Raw genomic sequence first — 17,347 nt, 5'->3', positions numbered from 1 at the left:
CCGCCGTAGCGCGGGCGGTCACGTGCCGCTGTCACGGGACCGGCGGGCCGCCTCCCGGAAGCGGCGGCAGGAGGCCGGGCCGCTCAGCGCCGGTGGCGGCGGGGCCCGCGGGAGGGACGGCCCCGCTCCCGCCTCGCCTCGCCGGGAGCCCGATACCGATGGCCCGCCCCGCCGCGCCGGAGCCCGGCTCGGCGCCATGGTGAGCCCCTTCCCCCGGGCCTGCGGCCGCGGGGCTCTCCCGCTCCGTGCCCCCCCCCCCCCCGCCTCCTCGGTGTCGAGGTGCCGCCGGCGCTGCTCCTGTCCGGCCGGGGCTGCGGGCCGCTGCTGCCCCGTTTGTCCGGTTTCTGGCGGGGAAGCACTCGCTGCCCCCGCTTGCGGATGGAGCGCGGGGGCTGGGAGCGCGTCCCGGGGCCTGGCACAGCCGGGAGCAGCGCCCGGGTCCCCTGGCAGCCGAGGCGGGGGCTCCACGGCTTCGTCTCTCTCTGGTGAATCGCTCCAGGAGCGCGCAGAGACGGTCTAAGGCCGGATTCAGCCTTTTTTCCTTGGCCAGGCAGTAACTTGTGTTCTTCAGTTTCACCTCTTGAGTTGCCTTTGGCTTTTCTTCCAGACTTCATGTTTCTGCTGGCAAGCTCCCGTGTGCAAAGCTTGTAACTAGCTGCTTACTAGTAGGAGTGGCTAAAAAAGTATTATTAGATACATGCATCCTTGAAATAATATTACGATATAGGCCATCCTCTGAAGGAAGCCTCCCTCTCGCGCTCCTTGAGGCCTGTCGTGTACAGTCAGGAATTAAATTAGAAGCAGCAGGTTGTGGGAACCGTTTGGCCTGCTCGTGGTTAATGCTTACTGATAATTATTCCATGTGTTCAGGATAGGAGAATATCTCAGGAGTCCCTATCTCCTTCCTCGTGTCTTAGCTGCAGAGTTATAGAATCTGTCTTAAACCCACAAAAGCGGTCAAATGTAATAGCATGGGGCCCTTTTTGTGCTGCTTTCACGTCTAAACTCAGCGTGATTATCTAAGAACCACGTCTCTCTTCATTTGTAATAACCTTTTGTTGCTCTACCTGAAATAATAGAAAGGAGAAGGAGAAGCGTAAGTTTTCAAACATACAGTAATTTCTGTCAATGCTTTGCTTTTTTAGGTGGAATTACTTTTTCCTTTATGATGGTTCAAAGGTTAAAGAAGAAGGAGATCCTACAAGTGCCGGGATTTGTTATTTTTATCCTTCTCAGGTAACGTCTGCTTTTATTTCAGTGCCTGTAAAGGAGTGCCTGTGTTGTGAGTCAGTGCTGATGATTCTGGTTTAGGAACGGATGGGCTTCCAGGTGGAGCTTTTGATTAATTCTTATTTAGTATTTATGAAAGTTTTAAGAAAACTCATGCAACTAGAACCGGCTGGGCACGGCGGTGTTGCACTCTGCTCCCTCGCTGTGGATGCTGGTCAGTGGCGTCCTCCAGCAGAGTCCAGATCTGTTCTGGTGATGTGAATAAATACACACGAGGGATGAAAGTGCCCCTAAATAAGCTCTGAGCCCTTGTGCTGCCTGAAAAAAGGCAGTCCAATTATTTTTCCCCCAGAAATTTGCCTGTGCTACAGCATTTGATTTATAATTGAATTGAACTTGTAATTAATTTTTATTTATACCTGAATATAGTAGTGACTTTTTTTTTTCGAAGCCCTTTTAAAGGGAGGAAAAAAAAAAGTCCTTCTTCCCTGCCTTTCTCGACAGACTCTCCCCGACCAGCAGGAACTGCTGTGCGGACAGATTGCTGGAGTGGTGCACTGCATGACTGAGATTTCTGGAGTTCCTCCAAGTCTCATTCGCCTGAGGAAGCTCAAGTTTGCAGTTGTAGTGGATGGAGACTATCTGTGGGTGAGTTCAAGCGATCCAGAAGCAATCGCAGAGCTAAAACTGTGAGAAAGTCTGAACTACTTTATCAAACAAAGAGGGCTTCCCCCCCCCCCCCCGCCATGGTATGGCCTGCATACAGATACACCTGGGGAGAGCTCAGGTGAGAACTTGCAATGCACAACTTTTCATTGCAAGGTAGCTTAAATTTTGTTTACCACAGCCTACAAGCTTGTGTCATGGCAATCACTTCAGCTGTTCTGTAGAAAGCTTCACGTACCTCATTTGTGTGTCCACACCCAATATGTTTTCTTAAGATGTGCCTGGCAATGGCTGTAAAGCATTGGCCTCTGCATCATTATGTGTATCCATGGGTTACTGGCAATGACTGGGAACAGGATTCTGTGTTGTAGTTTATAATAAGGACTCAGTCTCCCTATTTGGTAGTCTGTTCTTTCCTTCTAACCCTCAGCATTCCCCGCTGCAGAGCTTTGTCAGTGTCAACAGACATTTAGTATATAAAGAACAGTGTGCGGCAGAGTCGTGACAAAAATGCCCCAAACCATCCCCTGAAACTGGACTAAGACCGGTCAGACCTATTTAATTGCCAGTGCTGTTCAGGCTCACTGAGCTCTCTCTGAGGCAGAAGGCCTCGTGCTTCTGTTTCTCTCAGCAACTCAAAAGCTAAATGAAGCATCTTCATCACTGTAAATAACAAGTTAATTTGAGTATTTTTAAGTATTTAGTTTCAGGAAAAGGTTCTTAGCTATTAAAGCACCAAGCTGGGTCATCTAATGTGGGAAGGGAGTGTGTCTAAAACGCTGGATTTCTGATATCATTTATTTATCCTGTCTGTGGCAGGGCTCTTCTGTGGGTATTTTTGAATTTCCTTTTCATCTGACTTGTGAATGTGGGGGTTGTTAGCCTGCCACAGAGCTGCTTGCATGCCTTTGATACTCATTTGAAAGTGATAAGAGTTGTTCCCACCTGCTGTGCCTGGGTTTTGTCAGTAAACATTCTTCGTTCATGGCCTTCTGTATTAAAGGTTCTGGGTTGTGCCGTTGAACTCCCTGATGTCAGCTGCAGGCGGCTTCTGGAGCAGCTGATCAGCCTCTTCACCTTCTACAACGGACCTGTGGATCATGCCTACATGGTAATTAAAGATCAGCAGCTGTGATGTTTCTGCCTAGGAAAGATCTTCAACCCTTTCTGTATTGGCCGAGCTCTGCCCAGGCACACACGTGCTGGCATGTTCCCTTCCACTGTCTCCCTACTTGCAAGGGTCAGAGCAAGCTCACGTATCAAAGAATCGGGACCTGGGACAGTGCACAGGCCCATCCTCCTTATTGCACCCAGGTAGTGTGGGTGTCTACCAGAAGTTTCGTAGATGCTCAGTCTAAGGCAGTTTCCTTTCGATATCATCTTCCTCCTTATCCTCACAAGATTTGTCACTTATAGGTACTGTCCCAGCTTGATTACCTGTAACCATCCTGAATGCATTAAGGCCTGTGCAGTGACAGCCGTGTCAATTTTTGTTGTCCTCAGGCATTTTCTCAGGAGGAGCTGAGCAGGCAGTGGGACAGATATATTGAACATATCCAAAAAAACACCAGTGACCTCCACAGGATTTTCAATTCTCTCTGGAATCTGGACAAAACCAAGGTAAAAGCCTGTCCTCTGCAGTGTCTGGCTCTAGAGCTGCCTTAGTGCCAATGCTTTTGGGTTTATTTGCTGCTTTGAGCATCTCCCAGGATTCTCTGGCATAACTTCTTGTGGTTCTCTGTGTCTAGGTGGATCCCTTGCTTTTACTGAAAGCAACTCTGATCTTGCAGACTTGCCAGCGGTCTCCCCATGTCTTGGCAGGCTGCATTCTCTACAAAGGCTTGTAAGTAACCAGGCATTACCCAAAGGGTTAACCTGCATGTTAAATCTGCCCTTTCCCAGGGCTGTGATCCCGGAGTGCATCCAGGGAGCAGAGCAAGGGCACTAGCTGTACACACAGGGCTGCTGTTTGTTAATGATGGGAATATTAATGCTTCAGGCAAGGTAATCCCTGTCTGCTGGTGTATTTGAAAGAGGATAAATGGTTATTTGTGTTTATCAGCAGGAGAAATGGAAGCATGCAGAAATTCAAAGTTTGGGTTTTAGTAGTAATCTGCTGTCTTTGATATTCAGCAGGATGCGAAGACCGAACTTCTCAGGCTTTTTAGGTGGAAGTCACCAAGAAAAAGAAAGATGTGTGAATATTATTCTTTCCCCTTTGTGTACTCTTTGCAGTCTTGAAAATGCAGCACATGTATGTCTGTATGTATGTATTTTTGACTGACCTGTTGTCCAGGACCACCGTCTATACCCGTAGAAAGTGCGCAGAAGGATGAGCCAGAATTTCCCACAAGAAATGCTGGCTTCTTTCAACCAATCATAGCTGAAGATGCTGCGGATGTGGCACTGAATGACATCAAGGAAGGCCTCAAAGGTGGCCTTGAAAGACAGGTGGTGGGGGATTCTGAGAATTTCTTGGCAATAACATTCAAGCACCTTTTTCCTTTGGCATAGATTGTTCCTGTAGCACCTTTTATCAGCACTGGAAATACGCCACAATGTGCGCATCCTTCCAGGTCTGACAGAGGCAGGCCAGGCATTTTTAAGGGAATGATCTCATATGTGCAGGCAGGACTCTGAGCATGAGTCACTGCAGCACCTTAACGCTGGCAGCGTGTTGCAGTGGAAGCAGATGTCTGACTTGAGAATGGAGCCTTGTCCTGCGTCTGCCCATCACCAGTGTGTGTGTCTCGTTGGATCGCTGGTCTGTCTGGTAGAGATATTTTTTCACCAAATGTCATCAGAGTTCTCTGAACTCTGAATTTTACTACAACACTGCAAAGGGCTTTGTACTTGAGTTAAACTTCTTCTTTAGAGTCTTTTGGAGAATCTCCAGAATGTGGGTCTCAACAAGACATAAATGGAAAGACCGAGAATACCTTTGGAAGCCCTATCCAAGGAGCCTGTGCTGCAGTGCTTTGAGTGCTAGTCTTTCCGAATCTTCTCCGTTGCCCGCAGCTCTTCCTGGGGTGGCAGGAAGCCTGTATGGGTCGGTCTGTCTTAGGTCTTGACTCAGCAAAACCAGATTTGTTGGCCCAAAGTAAATGCCAGCAGGCGGTTTTCCTGAGTTTAGAGTGGAACTGACCCAAAGAAAAGAAGAAAACGAGAGTCCTGATGGTCACCCAGCTTATGTTCCTCTTGTCTGGCAATGTGTTGGCTCCAGCCCATGTCTAGGGCTGGCCCTTCAACCTTTGCAGAGTATCTGGCAGGACTGGGCGAGGTGGGTGCAGTAGAACCTTAGAAACTCCCCCAGAGATCACCCAGCTGTGAAATGGGGCCCTGCAGCACTGTCAGTTTTGCTCAGAGTACGAGTAAAAGTCTGGCGTGAGCATTACTGCTGGCTCTGCATGTCTTGATGCATTGAGTGATGGGCGTCTATGGCTGAGCTTCAGGAAATGACGGTCTGCTCATGGAAGACTTTGTTTTGTCCTTTCAGGATTGTGAGCACCCAGCTGCCACCTCCTCTCACTGCCAAAGTTCTCCTCCAAGGCAATGAGTCTCCAGGCCAGGTATGTTGCTAAACACATTCCCTGCATGCAGATACCCACTTGTAAGGAGGCAGTGTGGGAGCTCTTGTCACATAGATCTTACGTGTGCCGTTACTGGGAAGGACAAATATTGATGCTGATGCAAAAAACTTTTATTATGATTGAGTAAGGTTTCAAGACTTTGGCACGAGGAATTTTTTTTATTTTGGTCTTTAAGTTACTGAATTCATGAGTTCTCATCTATGTGATGTTTTGATTAGCTTTTTACCCAAGTGTAGGTATTTAGTGCTAAATATATACACAATGAATGTCTGAAAGTGGAAATTAGATCAATTTTCGTTTGCATTGAAACTTGTCAAAAGTAATTATTTATGTGGCTCAACATCTTCTACAAAAAAGCCATCAATATTCAGATATGAAGAAGGACTCTGCTCTTACGCTGGTTGAGTGAACCAAGTTTTTGTATCCTGAGCAGGCAGTAATGGCAAATTGTGGTATTTGTCCTTGCTTTCAGGTGTATTTTGGTTCTTGGGAAGTCCCAAGGGGGACTTTGAGGGCTACCTAAGGAACACGTCACTGCCCAGCATGGTAAACCAGTCACAGCATTTGCTGAAGGGGATGGTCTGGGGCCCGCTGTAGTCACAGGGAGGCTGAGGAGGCTGGAAGAGATGTCCTGGTGGCACCGATGGCAAGTGTTGAGTCATGCCACAGAGCTGATTCTTGGCTTTTCTTTCAGAGTGAGCCTGGAGTTGAGGAGCAGCGGGAGCCTGGTGAGCATCCAGCTGCAGAGTACTGGTTGCCAAGTGCACAGCAGCAGCATATGGGCAGCCCTCCGGGGCTGCATTCTCTGCAGCGAGAGCATGAGCTGGTTCTCTGGGATTCACGTCAAAGCTCTTGCTGGATGCAGGAGTATATCCCTGAGGGTGTTTCTGCCACTAGTCAGCATGTGCCAGTGGGTGTTGTGTAATCAGAACTAGTTCCTTCCTTTGGCTAAGCAAAGGAGTTTGCTCTTTTGGGTTTAATTGTCAGTTATGCAGATTCCCAATGTGCCTGCTTTAATTCCAGTTATCCATGTGCCTACTTGGCCACTGATGGAGCCCTGAAAACAGATGGCTGATGCTTTTAGTCCAAACCTTCAGTCATCGTTTTGAGCATCAGTTTATAGATATTCTGCCAGGACGATTAGAAAAAAAACGCTAAGGGAAAATTTAACTGTGCATTAAGTGTATGAGGAGGATGGGAAAATGCTGCCTAGTCAGACGTGGTCAGTTTGTGGTGACCCAGGACACGGGATGATAGCATGCCTTTTCCTCCCACAGAAGCCTTTGGGCTGATGGAGTCTGGCTTCTGTTCTTTATGCTGGGCCATGTTAATTTAATCCTCAAACCTCCATTGCTTTTGCAGATTCTTCATTGCCGCAGGGTGTCTGTATCATCCCGGTATTCCTAACAGAAGATGAAGTCTCAGTGCTCCGAGACTTTCCAGTGGAGTGGATGACTAGGTAGGAAATCAATCTGACGCATAGAGAGGCTTTTGCTAACATGTCGCGCTGCATCCTTGCTAGCCATTGTTACTGTTTTCTCCGATACTAACTCAAACTCTGTCATCTGGCTGTTAAAGCTGCCCAAGGTCTTTCAGGCTGGACGGAATTTGTGGTGTCCATATCTCTGTTGTGAAGCAGCCTAAAGCAGAACTGTTTCCCAAGACCAACTGCGATGTTCTGTTGTTTCTCAGCTCACAGTGCTGCCTTTGTGCTTTGTAAGGGAGTGACGTTCCCAGGAGTCTGCAGTGTAAGAGGCCTGTGCTTTTCACTTGCGTTAGACCTTAGCCCATCCTTTTCCGAGGTAGATGCTCTTTGTAGCAGAGAATTGAACACTACCAGGAGGTGATAGTGTTATTAGGTATGTAATAACTCCAAACAGATCCTACTCAGTAGTTTAATCAACTTGTCCTCTCCCGCCAGGTCATCCATGTCCCCAGGAAGCCCTACAGGAGAGAATACTCTCTGCCCCCAGGCAGTTTCAGAATCAACAGGCGTTCATGAAGACCAAGACCTGAATAGTATCTCTGTGCAGGAGTCCCCTGAGCAAGCTTCAAGCACAGCTGCACCAGAAGATGCTGTGCAATCAGGCCCTGCAAACACAGGTCCTTTGAAGGGCTTCCCCAAAATGGAAGCCAGTACAAAGAATTCTCCAACTGCAAAACTGAGCAGCCCAGACAACAAAAGCTCAGATGTCAGTAGAAAAGCATCCTTCCCATTAGAGAGAGACACGAAGCAGCTGCCAAGCCCTTCCACACTCCGTACTGCTGAATGTGCTCAAACTACAGGTCCGTATCTGGAAGGCTTTTCCTTTCCAAACCCTTACACCCGGGAGCAGGCGAGTCAGAGCACGGGGGAATCCCTTGTGGATTCTGATGTTGAGCAACGCAGTTTCCAAAGTTATCCTGCAACCAATGGCAGTCCAGCTGTTTGCTCTCCTGCCCAAGAGTTGAGCAGAAGGAATTCAAGTGAACAAGACAAGCAAGGGACTATGAGCCAAACCAGTGTCTCTGGAGAAAGCAGCAGCGCAGCTGGTGGCAATGTGTGGGGTTGGGACTGTCCAGCCACTGCTGTACGATCAGACCTCCAAAGCAGGAGTCAGCTGCCAGCTGTAGAGGTTCAGGAGGGTCTGCCCGGTGACCCAGCAGAGAACATGCACTGTCCCAGGAGCGGGGAGAGTGGCTGGCCGCCTCAGGTGGACAGTCTGGGAGCCCAGGCTGGTGTGGAGTCAGGCAAACGGTGCAAACCGGTTAAAATGAGCTTGTACGTTCACTGTATTAAGGGGCTTGTGCTCTCCCTGCTGGCTGAAGATCACCTCCGAGAGGACCAGAGCTCCATTGAAGATGTGGTAAGTGGGAAAGCTCCTCCACACCTGTAGATACACTCACTGCTGCTTGTCTGGTGGCGGGGACGGGGGTTACAACTGAAGAGTGAGCATTGGATCGCGCTTCCCATCTCTTTCCTCACCTGCTCTGTGTTGTGCAAGGCAAAGCCATTTGGCTTAGGGTTCGTCACCACAACCAAAGCTATGTGGGAGGTTGTTCACGAACGTCAGGCAGCGAGCCTGAGAGGTGAGAGCGTTGTCTCACAGACGACTCCTGTTGCCTGTTGTTGTCTGTCAGTGCCAGCGCTGGAGCAGAACGTGTAGGTGTGACCGTCAGACAGCCCTGCAGGCTGCCAAAGGCCTGTGCTGGATTTGGGATTTGTTGGGAAACACCGTCAGTTTTGTAGTGCTTTTTGGGAAGCAGGGTTTGTTCTCTGTTTCACCTCCTCTTTGCGTGTCACAGCTTCTTACTCTGGAAGCACCAGGGAGACGTGTCTGGCAGCAAGTCCCTGAAGCGTTTCCTTTCTACGTGAAAGTCTGGCTGTCTGCGTCCCCAGCTTGCTTCTCCCTGGAGCTGCTCTCTGGAGGCCAGAGCAAAGGGTGCCATTTGGGCACTGCAAATAGGTGCTGTACCAGAGCAATCCCAATTTACTCTGCTGCAGGATTTGCTTCGGCACGCAGGCTGCCCTGCCAAGCGTTGCAGTGCAGCTAATGGGGCTGCGGGGGAAGGATGTGCCGGCCCCCAGCATTCCCCAGTGAAGCATTAGTCTGCGGAGCTGCTGCCTGGCCTCTGCTTCCCTACCAAGGAGCTGAGTCAAAGCTGCAGAGGCCTGTTTGATATGCCAGTTGCCATAGGAACAACCTAATTTCTTTAACCGTCAGACTAGGAGGTGGAGGGAGGCTCAGACAAACGCTCGCTCCCAGCATTAGCAGAGCCTCAAGGTTACTCCTTTTACTTCCGAGCTCTGGGACTCGGAGGCTGTGGTTGTGACCCCCCCCGCCCCGTAAGCAGAGGGATGCCACCTCTGCACAGCATGTGAGGATTGGCATGCCCAGCAAGGGATTGCTGCAAAATCATCAGAGGCCAGGAGGTGCAGCCTTGGCCTTTTGCACCAGATGTGGCACATTGCTCTGTCCCCTTTCTGCTCATTTCAAACAGGCAGCTGCACAACGGCTCCCACTCTACCGTGTCTTCTCTGGTTGCCGGGAGAGAGGGGGATACAGGCAGGTAGGAACTCTCAGGAGCTGAAGGTTGTCCTCATTGCACAGGTACCTTCAGCTACTCTGGGTTTCCTCTGGTTGCAGCTCAGGTCTGGCTGGCAGGCAGTGCAGCTCTGCTGTGCTCGGAGGCGGTGCGGCACCCGTGGCTGGAAACCAGCCTCTGCTCTCCTTCATATCTGACCTGCCATGAGAAGGAGCCTCTGAAGGATGTAGCTAGTGTGTGAAATGCCTTGTTGCGGGGGTTAGCTCTGCTGGTGACACGTTGCACATCCTCCTCCCATCACATGCCTGGGCAAGGCCAGCAGCGGGCCCAGCCTGGCTCAATTTGTCATTCAGTTCATTAAGTCTCAAGATCAACTGCTTAACACTGGTGCATTGCATTTCAGTCGATTTTCCTTTATGTATTGCCCCAGGGTTGACAAAGCCCTGTTCCAGTCAGGTTCCTCTTTTCCCAGACATGCTGCTTCCAACTCACATACTCTTGCTCTGGATCTCATCTTAGCAAAGCTGCACTTTCACACAGCTTGGATTTTGGCTGTGATTGGGTTCTTCTGACTACACCCTTCTTCTGGGTGCAAGTGTTTGTTATCTCTTAGGAGAGAGGCACTGCATGTCCCATCATCCCCGGAGGAAGATTGTTGTTCGAGGAGGTGGAGCTGGGCTCTGCTGCTGGCGGCGTGGTGGATTTGAGGCGTAACCTCAGCTCGTCTGTTCCTTTGTTTATCTGTAGATTAAAAATGACCCTCAGCTCTCAAGGATGTCAAAGCTTAGTTATAATTAATGTTTGTCGAACGCTTTGAGGTCCCTGAATGACACCAAAGAAGGGTAAAATATGCTACTTGTGCAGCTGAGAACAGCAGACTGTACCGATCATCCCTCTGGGGAGAGCGGTTTCCAATACAGGCTTTCCCTGCAGAGCAGGAGGCTTTGGAGGCTTTCAGGCTCACCTCCTGCCTGTCTTTAGGTCTTATCCCTTCATTTCACTGCACAGAAAAGAAAATCTGTTCTGTGACCAGGGGGGTCAAGGGTAGGCCAGGCACTGCCATCGTGCTGAATGGAGGCTTGATCCTCTCTGTGGCAGAGGAAAGCACGCGGGCAGGCTGGAAGATTACAGAGTTAATCTTCCCAGCACTGCTGGAGAGCCCCTCAGCCCTGCCCGCTGCCTGAGAGCCTCAGCATGGCCAGGGCAGCTGGGCTGCTGGAGGTCCAGTCGGGAGAGCAGCTTAGCTTTCATGTTACTACATTGTTGTGCGAATCCATTGCTCCATGCTGGGCCTGTCGTTACCCCACAGGTGAGGCTGTTTCCTTGGCTTTTCTTTTTTTTTTTTTTTTTCCTACTGGTGATAGCCCAGTGCCTGCAGTCTGCAACTGGCCAGAAGCTCAGCGCAGAGGCTGGGTGCCCATTAGAAGATTTACTTGTGTGTTGGGAGACTGCTGTGGGAAACGCTGCAGGCCATTAAATCCAGCCCAAGCGTGGAAAGCTGCATCCCGTGTTGTACTCTCTGCCTGGTGTAATAAGGGCTGGCTGAAAGTCATGGCCAGGATGTGAAAATGAGCCCTGGAAAGTACTGTTTGATGGTAAATTAATGGAGTCTTGTGTTTTCCTGTAATTAATAGCATCAGGTGGTTTAATGGCTTATTTTCAGGTTGGAGTGCCCTTTTCTGACTCCCCGTCTCACTGACTTTTAAGCTGTGAGACTTCTGCTTTCTTCTGTGCCCAAATTTCCCAACTGTTCCTGGGGGGGAGCCTGGGCAGCAGAGCGTGGAGGGGTCTGGTCCCTTTGTCATCAACCTCCGTCACCCAGGCTCCCGCCGGTACCTCCTTGGAAGTCTAGGCAAAGCTGGGCATCTACTCTAACACTTGCCTTTTTTTGCCCTGTCTGCAGTACCACAGCAGTCTGGCTTCTCTAAATGGCCTCGAGGTTCATCTGAGGGAGACTCTGCCCAAAGACTCCTCTTCCTCAGCGAAGGCAACCTACAGCTTCACTCACTACGACTGCATTCAGAACGTTCTCACAGGTAAGCCTTCGTCTTCTGGAACAGCAGCTGCTTTGGAGGAGGGAATAAGGAGGAGAACAGGGTTTATGGTAGCACTTTCTCATGCTTCAGACAACTTCTCTGAAACATTGTTTGCTATAACTCTTAGCAAATAGCCTGGATATAAGGCCCTATTGAAGAAGCTTTGTCTTTTCTGAGTTTATAATCTGCTGACGGCTTGTTGATCACTTTGTTTGGCTGAGAGCCAGAGGCCGCTGGGAGATGGAGCAGCTGCCACTGGTGCTTTGCTCAGAAAGATGTTGCTTGGGGTTCTGCTAAGGGCTAGGTCTGAGGACAGGACTCGACACCCTCTTCAAACCCGACCTCCCTCCCCCTGACTTCATTCATCCCTGGTGTGATGCCTTTTGTCCCACTGTACAACAGAGTGCTGGTCAGTCAGTTTTGGCTACGAGAAGCAGGAACTGGGAACAAGTAGTAGCCAGCAGTTTGGAGACTGCTGCTCTGGATCAATGGGTAGACCATCGACATGCACAAAGCACCATGCATGTATTGCTCCAGTTCATTCTAATGTTTCCCTTTTTCTGGCAGCCTCATGGGCAGTGTCCCACCTCTCTCCAGCTTAGAAGTGCTTTAGGGAAAGAGAGAAACCCCAGTGAGCCTAGGTAACCCAGGTCTCAGGCCTTCTTGTCACCCTTCTGATGTGAGGGGTGGAAAGGTACACCGGGCTTTTTGTTTGTGCATGGCTGAGCACAGTGCAAGCCACTGACTAATTTCATTGAGGTCACACTCGGGCTTAGGGTATCACCCAGTCTCTGTTCTGTAGATATCCAGGGTCTGTGGGAGAGGTCCACAGCCTTTTCCTGCTCAGTAAATGGGGGCACGCTCCTCTACAGGGCTTTTAACGCACACCCCTTACTCCTGTTCTGCAGCCAACCTGCCCCATACACCTGGCCCTCTGGACCGGCACTTCCTGAGAGCTGCTATGCTGATCCACTCCGACTTCAACCAGCTTCCGACTGCCTCAGAAATGATAATTAGGTAAGGTGTGTAACTCCCTCCTCTTCCAGGCACAGGAGTGCTGTGTGGCACACAAGTGCTGTGTGGCACACAGAATAGGCAGAGGGGGGAAACCCTAAGGCTGGCTGAGGTTTGGCACGTGTTGTAATCACACTGGTGTCTCTTGCCAAGGGTCAGTCATGTCACCGTATTCCCCGAAGTTTGCTCTTTAGATGTGGGCTACTTAATATTCTGCCTGCAGTGTGATCTGGGTGTTGAGAGCCTAGGATGGCAGCAAGGCGAGTGAACTGAAGGCACAGCAGAGTTGTGCCACGGGTTTGGATTAAAATATAATGCTAGAATATTGCCAGTTCCTGGCACCATAAGGTTCTAAGACGCAGTTTTAAATATAGCTGTTCCTAATAAATTTGTGTCTCGGCTGGGAGCCAAAGGCACCCAGAATTGGCAACCTAGATTTTGTTTTCTTGCACAGCTTGTTGGGTTGGAAACACACTGTAATGTGCATGGCAAACTCAATTGTAATGCGCCAGGCAAGATGGTCTTATCACAGCCAGAGCCCTTCCACACAGCCGTGGCTGAAGCTGATCTTGTGCTACAGCACTCCCCCCGTTCCTGTAGCTGATCTTGGGGAGGACAGTTATGTTGTGAGTGCGCAGAGATTCCGCTTGCCTGGCTGTGCTTGTTTGTCCAAAACATGATGAAATAAAGATGCTTCTGGGAATTACACGGTTTCGGTTCTCTGACACAGCTTGCCAAGGGAATGTGAATCATACACTTCAATGCTGGAGAACTCCTTGTTTAGCATTAGTTTGACTGGCTCCTTAAATCCTGTACTGGCTAAGCTGGCGTATTCTGTGTTGCCCCAAAAAAAGCAGCTCCATGTGTGAATCAGGCTGAGTAACAACATGACTAAAACTGCTTTCTTTTATGGAGAGTTGTCACAGAAGGGTGTCAGCAAACATATCAGTTGCTGCTTTCCTCCGTCAAGGAGGAATGCAGAGCCCTTTGCTTCACTCCCTGCCAGCCCTCTTGCAGGTAAATACTGAGTGGTGCGTTTTAATCAACGGCTTGAGCTTTTGTGGTTACAGTATCTGACTATTGTCTGAGCTTCATCACACAGCTTTAGGTGACTAAACAACATTGTATGGTTCCTGCTGCGAGGGTGCTGTGCTGGGATTTGCTTATGGACAGCAGCAGTGAGATAGGTTTCTCCCAGAAAGAAGGGGTGTTAGACATGAGGAGTATTTAACTACCAGCTCTTGATGTACTGGGCTGGTCTGCCAGCAAGGGAAGTACTCAGAGGATGGCTACATGCATGGGCATTAATGCTGCTGAGTAGGTCCCAGGGGATGTGACATATGATGCTTTCTCTTTTAGGATGCCAGGACCCTTGAGAAGGAGGGTCTGGTTCCCTGTGGCCTTCTGGTAATACACTGCAGGGTTTTGGTGCCCATTTTAGCTCTGTGTTCTGTTGCTCTGCTGAGACCTAAAAAGTCCCTCTCAATAGCTGGGAGTCCAGTGCCACAAGCATCCCAATGCCTGGCCTGGTGAGTTGGAGGGGATCTTGCACAAAGCTGTAAATCCTGACCACTGCCTTCTCTCCTGCCCTGCTAGGAACGCCTCCACGGCCGTGTACGCCTGCCGGAATCCCGTCCAGGAAACCTACTTCCAGCAGCTGGGTGCTCCGCTCCGCAACTCGGGCGTTCCCAACCCTCACGACAGTGCATTCAGCTTGCCGAGCAAGGCCAAGCAAAAGCTGCTGAAGCATGGAGTGAACCTGCTTTGAACTGATGCAGAACCAACGTGTCTCAGCCCATGCTGAAAGTTAGTTCATCTCCAATAAGTAAAATCTCAAAGCCATTTATTCCGTAGGAGGCATGAGGCTCTGTGCTACATCTATGGGGTCTCCAGCCTGCCTTGCCCTGAGGAAGGGGCACTCTTAATTCCCTGTTCCTGCAGCACGTTTTGTGCTAGTGCAGAGTATTGTTGACGTTAGCACTTACCAAAGACTGCAGATAGAAAATAGCTGTGTTGGGGTGCTTGGTTTACATTGACTCTAGGACTATTTGTGGTGCTCTGCTGCCACAGGCAGAGACTCCTGGAGTGCCTTGACTTAAAGTAAAACCTCTTCTTGCTCTAAGCTACACAGACACCAGGCTGCTGGGCAGTACTGGCTTTCAGAGATGTCAGTCAGACACCGCATCTGCCTGGAGTTCTGTGCCTACACTTGCCCTGGTCAGACTTGGGCTTTATTTATATCTCTTAATCTATAGAAATGATCCCCTGCCACGGCATAATGCCTTACCTTGATTAACAGAGCCTGCGTGTTCTCAGACTAACTGGAATAGAACAAGTGCTGCAAAACTCATAATCCTCCTATAGGCGCTGTCAGGAGGTTTTTATACTGTAGCTGAATCTGGGAGATCCTTGTCCCTCCACAGGTGCCTGATCAGTGACCGTGCAGCACAGTGCTGCCTTCCCCGCTGCCCACCAACACAGCTGTAACCTGCCAGCCTCTCGAGGGGCCGTGGGGATGGCGGAGGTATGAATGCACTACGCCTCCGGCCTGCTCCTCTGCCTTCTGCTTCCTCCCCTCCCTCCTGTTGGAGGACCTTGTTTCACCTCCTTGCTCTTCCTGCTCAATTTGTCTACACTCTGTTGACAGAAAAGGCAAGTGGGAGCCCCTTAAACTAATGGGACCAAAGATGTTTTGTAGCTCCTTGCAGCTGTTTTCTTCCTGCTCAGACAGAGGGCGTGTCCCCTGCAAGTGGCTGGCTGGGGGGGGATTGGTGGTGACGGTGGCTTAGACCTGAGTGATGGATACCTGCGTCTGACTGCTGCGTGTTTCAAAGCCTGCTGCTGTTACATACACACACATCACTGTGACTGTGAAAATAAAAGAGAGTCTCCAAGACTCATCCAAGTGCTACGTGTCAGCGGCCAGAGTCCCACTTACTGCTTGGTCGTTGTGTTTGTGATTCCTGGTGTGAGCGTTTGGGGTTGGGTGACCTGTTACCCCTAGTCCGCTCCCTGCCGAGGGCGAGTTCCTGCGCTGGTGGGGTTGAACAGGCAGTGCCTGTTGCTTCAATCCGTCCTGCAAAGTAGCTACTTTATCCTGAAATGGTGAGCAGATGCCTGTCAGTGTTAGCAGGGCACTCCCAGGAGCTGGACACGGTAAAGTCACCATCGTCACAACTTCTTGTTCCACTCTGACAGCAGACAATTCCCGAGGTAGCTCTGCTGTTGCAGGGCTCCTCTGCAGACCTTGGGTGGGAAACTCGGTGAACTCCAGAGGAAGAGGCAGCTGCTGGCCCGGGGGTGGCTGGGCATGGATTGCCGTCTGGCTTCCAGCTCTGGCAGCTGAGGAGGTGCTTCAGCAGCAGGAGTGCTGTGTGATGACAATCCCTGCTCCTGCTGTCCTCCTCAGGGGGACTATAGGAGTGGAACTGCTCTGCACTAAAGTGCTATCAGTTGCCTATCGGCTTATGGCAGTGTAGATGTGAAACCTCATTGGAAAGCCCGAGCTACAGCCATCCAGGAGACCTCCTGCGTCAGTGGTACCCATGCAGAAGGGGGCACAGAGTAAAGCGCTGCTCCCCTGAGTTATGGATGAGCTGCTTTGGTTCTGGAGTGCAGCACAGAGAGGCATCATGTTGGTGAGGGTCAAGGCGGTGGGAGAAGGCAGGAGGAAAGACAGCTGTATGCTCCAGCCCTCGTGGTGCTCTGGGCTCCTCTGACATGCTGAGGCAAGAGGCTCCCTCGGTTAGATGCTGCTCTGTCTGTCTCCCCTCTGCACACTTGGCAGCCCTGACCTAGGTTCCCTCTGCGACGCTCAGGAGCTGAGGAAGCCTGGGACGGACGGAAGGAGCAGCGAGACAGCAGGCCGGGCTGTGAGGCAGCTCCAGACTGCTCTGCTTCCCCGAGGGAGATCCTGCTGTCTCCTAGCTGGGTGTTTTGGAAAGTGGTTGTGCGCTCTATCAGGAAACACGAAGAAGTTGAAGGAAAAGCCTGAGAGGGACAGGAGGGAGTTTTGGCACAGCAGCAAAGCACAAAATAGATGCTTTTGCCTGCTGTCGTCAGGAATCTTCCACTACAATCTGCTGTGCCGTCTGTCGGCAGTGGAACAGCTGGGGTGGCTTCATTCCCTCTTGCTTCTTGAACTGCATCTGGCCACCAAGACCTATTTCTGTCCTTTGATCGTTAAGAGGAAAGTTGTCTTTGTACAGCAAAGAGCTCCAGGCCCTTGACTTAATGGTTGCGTTGTAGAGAGGATGTTTAAAAATTGGTCATTTCAACTATAACAAGATGAGGAGCAGCTGCTGCGCTGGCTGTGCCCTGTCTGAGCGGGTGAGAGTGCTGCTAACGAGGGCCGAGGGCCTCACGCCGAGGGATTTCTTGCATCGCCAAACTGGCCCCATGCTCGGGGCGATGTCGGGCACTGGCTTTCAGGAGCTGGGCAGGAGCTGAGTGGCAGCCCAGCACCCTGTGCCCGAGAGCTGCTCCTGATGAAGCTGCCTGCTGCCTTTGATGTGTCAGCGCAGGCAGCTGGAAGCATTTTCTGAAATGGTTTATTTGAAGACTCTCTGGCAGGCTGGTGGCCCTGCTGCGGAGCCTGGAGAGCGTGCTGAGCTGGGGGGCAGGCGGCTCCGCGGCTGTTTGCGTTGCTGACCGGTGAGGGTCTCTGCTGCCTTGGGCACAGGCAGCGCGGCGGTAACCTGCGGGCTGCGCGGGCTGCCTGGCTCTGCGGTGCCTGCACCCGAGGGGTGCAGTAGATGCAGGGAGATCCACAGCAGATACTCCCGG

General features: G+C 50.8%; 1 protein-coding gene across 4 annotated transcripts; it reads left to right on the top strand.

Annotated features, from left to right (window-relative positions):
• Positions 1 to 69: 69 nt before the first annotated feature.
• Positions 70 to 15,585, top strand: HPS4 (HPS4 biogenesis of lysosomal organelles complex 3 subunit 2). Of its 4 annotated transcripts, none has more exons than XR_014229611.1 (14): positions 70 to 199; positions 1,146 to 1,236; positions 1,735 to 1,878; positions 2,900 to 3,007; positions 3,400 to 3,516; positions 3,645 to 3,739; positions 5,393 to 5,465; positions 6,181 to 6,214; positions 6,849 to 6,945; positions 7,408 to 8,332; positions 11,416 to 11,548; positions 12,457 to 12,565; positions 14,159 to 15,086; positions 15,210 to 15,585. XR_014229611.1 is itself a non-coding variant. In XM_082325205.1 (14 exons), exons 1-13 carry the CDS (start codon positions 159 to 161, stop codon positions 14,328 to 14,330), a joined length of 2,139 nt encoding a protein of 712 aa, XP_082181331.1. In that variant the 5' UTR covers positions 70 to 158; the 3' UTR covers positions 14,331 to 14,368; positions 14,986 to 15,582. The 4 variants fall into 4 exon arrangements, 3 of the variants coding, with proteins under 3 accessions (XP_082181331.1, XP_082181330.1, XP_082181332.1); XM_082325205.1 differs by having other exon boundaries at positions 14,159 to 14,368; positions 14,986 to 15,582; XM_082325204.1 differs by having other exon boundaries at positions 14,159 to 15,585.
• Positions 15,586 to 17,347: the final 1,762 nt, after the last annotated feature.

The sequence above is a fragment of the Platalea leucorodia genome (genome assembly GCF_965183815.1).
Source record: "Platalea leucorodia genome assembly, chromosome: 12".
Taxonomy (NCBI): Eukaryota; Metazoa; Chordata; class Aves; order Pelecaniformes; family Threskiornithidae; genus Platalea; species Platalea leucorodia.
The sequence above is the reverse complement of the archived record's forward strand: the minus strand, read 5'-3'. Positions and strand labels throughout refer to the sequence as shown.